At 49.8% G+C, this 6,526-nt stretch overlaps 1 protein-coding gene across 2 annotated transcripts; it reads left to right on the top strand.

The window, feature by feature from the left end:
* Positions 1-927: 927 nt before the first annotated feature.
* SLC10A3 (solute carrier family 10 member 3) lies at positions 928-5,193 on the top strand. 2 transcript variants are annotated; one of them, XM_053288492.1, is made up of 2 exons: positions 928-1,068; positions 3,329-5,193. In XM_053288492.1, the coding sequence occupies exon 2, from the start codon at positions 3,478-3,480 to the stop codon at positions 4,780-4,782; it is 1,305 nt and encodes a 434-aa protein (XP_053144467.1). In that variant the 5' UTR covers positions 928-1,068; positions 3,329-3,477; the 3' UTR covers positions 4,783-5,193. The 2 variants fall into 2 exon arrangements, with proteins under 2 accessions (XP_053144467.1, XP_053144468.1); XM_053288493.1 differs by having other exon boundaries at positions 1,058-1,163.
* Positions 5,194-6,526: the final 1,333 nt, after the last annotated feature.

Genomic DNA, 6,526 nt, shown 5'->3' with positions numbered 1-6,526 from the left:
CAAGAAACCAGGCTAAAACCACACTTAAAATCACAAATTTTAAAAGTTGTTGATAAAAGATTAAAACAGAACTCTATTTAGCTCAGTACTGTCTACACTGACTGGCAGAGGTTCTCCAAGGTTTTAGGCAGGAGTCTTTCCCAGCCCTACCTGGAGATGCCAGGGCCTGAACTTGGAGCCACCTGCTGCACGCAAAGCAGTTTCGTTTATTCAATTTTCCTCTCTCTTAAATTGCATACGCACAAGGATGATCGTCCCTCGATAGAGAGAGAGTCCCCCGACCACTCCTCATCGCTAAATGCTGAAAAGATTTGTCTCTGCCACTCTTTTTTAGGATCTAAATTCTCCCTCTGCTTGAGTACAGGACAAGCTCTAACTAAATGCATTTAATTGATAAAAGTGAATCTGTAATCCCAACAGAGCAAAATGCCTTCCAATCCCATCAATCCAAGGACAGAATGCCCTAAATTGCCCAATCGAATAAAAGGATGAGCATAATCCTTTCCATCACAGCCTAATCCCATTGGGATAGCAGAAGGGTGTACCTGTTTCTTCCAATCAGAGTACAGCGTGTTTCTGATTTAGCCAATCGGATAACGAGTTTGCCCCCAAATGCCCGTTTACAGAGCAGAATGTACCACTAATCTCCCATTTAGGGCAGACGTGGTTATCTAGTCCTTCCAATCAAATCACAGTGTACCCCTAATCCTATTAATCAAGGAACAGTATGAGGTTAATGCCGCCTGCTGCTTTTTTTGTTTTGCAAAAATCCACCCATTACGACGCCGGAAATAAAAGTGTTCTGTCAAAAACCAGATTCATCATGTTTTCCCCTTTCTCCATTTCGCTTAAAACAACACATACCCGCACTCCGCTTGCAAATAAAAACTACAACTCCCAGCATGCCTTCACCGCATGGGCGGGGTATGCCATGAATTCGCATTCTGTTGGGGGGCGCGGTTATTATTGTGATGCGCCACCCTGGTGGGCGGAGTCGAACGGAGAAAGGAGGAAGGCGATGAACGCAGCCGTAGCTATCGGTTGGTTTCTGCTCTGGGGCGGTGGCAGGTGAGATCTGGGGAGTGGGGTGAAAGCGAAGGGTCAGGTGAGGTTAAACTGTGCTTGAGAATCGCGGCCTCCTCGTATCTGCCTTTCTAGAGGAGGTAATCAACGGGAAGATGGATCATGGGGTCAGATGTGTAGGGTAGCCGGGGGAAACTCTTGGTATTGAACTATTTAGTGGCTGTTGGAACTCTTTCTTAAAAGAAGGGTGCTCGCTTTTGCGAGAACTGGGTGGAGTTGCTTTGGAGGAAATGCAGTGAATGGAGTTGGGGAGATGCCGCCACGCACCCACTAGAGGAAGGAGAATCTGAATCCAAATTTAGGGGAGACTGCTGGGAGATGGGGCAGGAGGAGGAGCCTGTGGTGGTTCTGCTGTTGGATGTCAGGGGCTGGCCTGGGAAGAGGAAGTTTTGTGGCTCGTAGCTTCTTTCCCAACAGGTGTCTGTGGCTTTAAGAGGGAAGTGACTCAGCTGAACTGAGAAGGGCTGGGTACAGGGGACTGTCCAGTGCTGAATTCTGCAACTCAGCTGCCACCCCTTTCTCACTTCTCCCTACCCTCCATATTGATTCCATCCCAGACTGCTTGGGGAGGCACTGTCCAGTATGACTCCTGATTTGGCCAGGCTCCCACATCATGTTTCCTCCCTAGGCATGCTATGGGAATGATTCATAGTAGAGGAGTACATATGCAGCCTCTTTTACCTGCACGGGCTTTCAGTGATGATACTGATAGTACTTTTTTCACAAAAATGTATATGAGTGGAAAAGGTATTCAACTTTGGGGGAGCAACTAAAAACAAACAAACAGTTCTTAATTCTATGGAGACAGGCCAATGAAACTGCCCTGAGAAAGTAAAATTGTGTGGCAGCAAGGATTTTCCCCCACCCCCAGTATCTAAAACAATATTGAGAAGAAAGGCATCTTTCTTCATATAGGAGAAGCAGCAATATCTTTAAACTACAGGGATATCTACTTCAGGTCTTCATTAAGAGAGACAGAAGCAGGGCCAGCTTGCAGTCTCTTGTTACACTGCTCAGGATACAAAAAGGGCAACTGTAATGTTTTAAATGATCTAGAGCTGGTTGGATTCCCATTTGCCTTTTCTCATTATTGTTAAGGTCTGTCATTTCTTTACAGAGGAAGCTGCCTTATATTTAATCAGACCATTGGTCTGGCTAGCTCAGTATTGTTTAGGCTGACAGGTGGTGGCTCTCTAGACCAGGGGTTCTCAACGCTGGGTCTCCAGATGTTATTGGACTTCAACTCCCATAATCCCCTGTCCCAGTGGCCTTTGGTTGGGAATTATGGGAGTTGAAGTCCAAGAACATCTGGGGACCCAACGCTGAGAATCCCTGCTCTAGACTCTCTTTCAAGCAGAAGTCTCTCCCAGCCCTACATGGAGATGCTGGGGATTGAACCTGGGAACTTCTGTCTGCAAAGCAGATGCTGGACCACTGAACTACAGCCCCATCCCTTTCTTTCTGGAAGGGACATCGCCTTGCCCACGAGCGACTAAGCTGCTTCTATGTGCCGCCTCCAGATGTGCATGCAGCAGCTTGCTCTCTCCAAGGCAATGGCTAGAACGGAGACAGGCACCTCCACCAGTGCCCAGCCACCTTTCCTCTGTGGTACTTGGACTGGATCTGAATAGATGTTCTATGGGGATAAAGTTGCTGTGTCACAACCTGAAGACACCCTTGTCCTTCACTGGCAGTTCTGAATGCTCAGTCAAACACCTCAAAACCAAAGAGGCATGTTCTGTGCTTAGATTCCCCCCCGCCACTAGGGTTGCCTGGCTACACAGTCAGGGGACTCCTCTGGTCTCTCTGCCCCACAGCTGCAAAGGAGGGTTCAGCCACAGCGTCTCCTGCGCCTCTCCTCTGCTGGGTCTTGTAGCGGCTCTCTGCCCCTTCCTGCTTTAGAGCAAAATGAGAGAGCTGTTTGTTCCAGAGGGCAAGAGAGGAAAGTAGGGGATGGGACCAATGGAGCAAGAAATGTTGTGACTGCAGGGCTTTCGGGTTGTGCTGTGACAACTTGAGTTTGGAATGCTTTAGGCATAGAATTGCCCTGCTTTGGTTGGGTGTGTGTGTGTGTGTGTGTGTGTGTGTGTGTGTGTGTGTGTGTGTGAGAGAGAGAGAGAGAGAGAGAGAGAGAGAGAGAGAGAGAGAGAGAGAGAGAGAGAGATTTTCCCCAAGAGTACTTTTGGGTTAAAACCTTGCACAGGATTGTCTTGTTTTCTTTCTGAACACTTCTTCTCTCTCACAGTCCTGTTTAGGTGGACACTTCTTGACCATCACTGTTGGATCAGCAGAGGATACCCATGGATCTGATGCCTAACGGAGCATGAGCCCTCCTTGGTGGATCAATGTGTGCCAGAGAGGGGGAAAGAGCCCTGCGTGGAATGAGTTCTCAACATGACCTTGCCATCCATCCACACCATGTCCAGGGCAGCCCTGCTCTTCCTTCTCCTCCTGCTGGTAACTGGCTGGACTTGGGGAATAATGGTTGATGTTCCATATCTTAGTGTAGGGGATGGAGCTGCTTTGGAATTCGACTTCCCTGAACACAGCCATGGCATCTTGTTGGTGTCCAGCCGCTATCCAGGGCCAGATGCATGGCTGAGTGTGGACTCTCTGGAACCCGTGGTCCTAGCCATTGAGAACGTCAGTGCCTCCTGGAGAGGGGGCTTTGTGGTCAGGATTCAGTCTGGCCTGGCTGGTGTGGCCCCGCTGCAGCTACGGCTGTTGGAGCACAGCCGCCTCATTGAGGAACGGACTGACTTCCAGATCCATGTTTGTGCAAATGACGCAGAGCCAGCAGTCCGGTCAGGCCTAGGCCACTTCTCGGAGAACCCAATCCTCTATGCTCTTCTGCCTCTCATCTTCCTCAACAAGTGTGCATTTGGCTGCAAGGTAGAGGTAGAGGCTCTCCGAGGCCTGGTGCACCAGCCCCATCCTGTCCTGCTAGGCATACTGGGCCAGTTCGTGGTCATGCCCCTCTATGGCTACCTCATGTCCGTGGCCTTTTCTTTGCCTAAGCCGCTGGCCCTGGGATTGATCATTTCTTGCTCCTCCCCTGGTGGAGGTGGTGGCTACCTGTACAGCCTGTTGCTGGGTGGCGATGTCACGCTAGCCATCTCTATGACCCTTCTGTCCACAGTTGCTGCCACGGGGCTGATGCCCCTCTCCTCGGCATTCTATGGCCGACTTCTCGGTGCCCATGAGACGCTTCACGTGCCCTTCCTCAAGATCCTCGTCACCCTCCTCTTCATCGCCGTGCCAATCTCGACTGGCATGTTGGTTAAGTGCAAACTGCCCCGCCTTTCCCGTCTACTCCTGCTTCTGATCAAACCCTTCAGCTTCACCCTCATTGTTGGGGGGCTCTTCATGGCTTACCTGATGGGGGCCTTCATCCTGGCGAATGTGCAGCTCCCTACCGTGCTGGCGGGGGTTACTGTGCCCATCTTTGGCCTGCTTTTGGGCTACTTGCTGGCTTGGTGCTTGGGACTGCCTGGACCGCAGCGTCGGACGGTGAGCATCGAGGTCGGCGTGCAAAACAGCCTGCTGGCCTTGGCTGTGCTGCAGCTCTCCTTCCAGCGGGCCCAGGCCGACTTTGCCTCACAGGCTCCTTTCATTATGGCTCTGAGTAGCACTTCAGAGATGTTGTTGCTGCTTGTGGGGCATTTAACGTACAAGAAACTCTGCTCTCCTGACTCCTGAGTGCCCTTGGTAAAGCGAGGCAGATACCAAAGATGTCAAGCTTCAGACTTGGCCTTCGGGGAGAGAAATGGAGACCAAAGGCCTTAGGAGGTGGGCTTGGGGCAACCGCTCCAGAGGGGTGTGGGTACCAAGGCCTTAGCCTCTTGACCCCTTTGCAGGGTGACTTGGATACCAAAGGGGCCCTTTTGAAGTGAAGCATCCCAAAGGCTGTTGTCTTGGGAATCTACATCATCTGGCCTTTCTTTTTTCATTTTTAATTCACTTTTTTCCCCTCTATGCAGCAAAAATTGCCTCTGGAGCTTAGAGCAAGAGCTTGTACAGACTGGAAGCGGGAGGTGGAGAATAGTCCTATTTCTCTTCTCCCTTTCACTGGGGATACAGGGTTTGAATAAAAAGAGATAATACATCCTGTGTCTCTAGGTGTTGTGGTTGTTTGTTTGTTTTTAATCTTACAGCAGGAGCTACAGAAATGGGGCTTAGGGGGAAGATGTTCGGAGACAGTGGAAGAAGAGGATGAAAGATTAACGTCTAAAACTCTTTCCATTAGAAAAGATGGTGATGGCTGGTAGTTCTCATCAGAGTGCTGAAGGTAGTCTAATGCAGGGTTTCTTAACCTTGGGCCTCCAGATGTTGTTGGACTACAACTCCCAGAATCCCCAGCCACAAAGGCCATGTCTGGGGATTCTAGGAGTTGTAGTCCAACAACATCTGGGGGCCCAAGGTTAAGAAACCCTGGTCTAATGCATTGTGTGTGTGTGTTCTTCCCACACTGTTGCCTCTGATCAAACCAAGATTTAAAAAAAAAAACACAACACTACAAAAACCTCTAGAAAACCTGTTTACTAGAGGCAATGGTGGGGAAAACATAGGCATGCCAGTCTGTGCTGCCTCTCTCGTATTACCCAGTTCTCTGGAGAAAATGATTGCCTCTCTCCAGCCCGAGTTTACTCTGGACCTGGCAAAGACCCCCTTCTGCTGTGCATCCTGCCAGGCTAGCTTTCGTTCTTGCCACACACACACACAGGTGGTATGTGGCAGTGGAGCATGGATGTGCGTTAGCATTACATAATCACAGCAAGCTGCCGTTTGCCATTTCCTTGTGGTGTGTTGTGGTGGAACTGTCACTGGGGGTATGCAGGGGAAGATTGTGCCCAATGCATTCATCCATTCCCTGGTGTGGAGAACAGTTAGCACAGTGTGTTCTCTGGGCAGTGCTTGTTTGCTGCAACTGGATGTATCAATTAAAGGGTGGCCTAGTGCCCAAAGCCTGTGAGAAACAATGAATGGGCTGGTGCTTAATTTTCTTCCTTGCGTGTCATAACTGAACCCCAATCCACCTTCTCAACAGCAGCTTCTACCTCTGGTGGATCTGTTGAAGGCAGATCAAAACGATTAATCGCACTGCATAGTCTGGCTGGGTGGACGGAGCTAAGGCTGCACTTGGGCTTAGTGTGTTGTGAAGTTGAACCCCAGCCAGACTGGGAGCCACTACTGTGCTGTCACTATGCCAGAGTGCATCTCTCCCTCTTCAGTGGGGCCTCCTTAAAATGCTTCACTGTGCATTGCATGGGCTGTTTCCTTAGAACTTTATGCCTCAGAAAACATGGGCTGTATACTTAGGCGTAAGTTCCACTGAACTTGGTGGGACTGCTGAGTAAACATGCACCAGATTGCACTGTATATTTTGATAGTGGCAGATAGAACAAAGGGAGGGGGAGAATAATGATCTTCACTGGTTTTTCAA

Source organism: Hemicordylus capensis, chromosome 2 (genome assembly GCF_027244095.1).
Source record: "Hemicordylus capensis ecotype Gifberg chromosome 2, rHemCap1.1.pri, whole genome shotgun sequence".
Taxonomy (NCBI): Eukaryota; Metazoa; Chordata; class Lepidosauria; order Squamata; family Cordylidae; genus Hemicordylus; species Hemicordylus capensis.
Note: the sequence above shows the minus strand (reverse complement) of the source record. Positions and strands in the feature narration are given on the sequence as shown.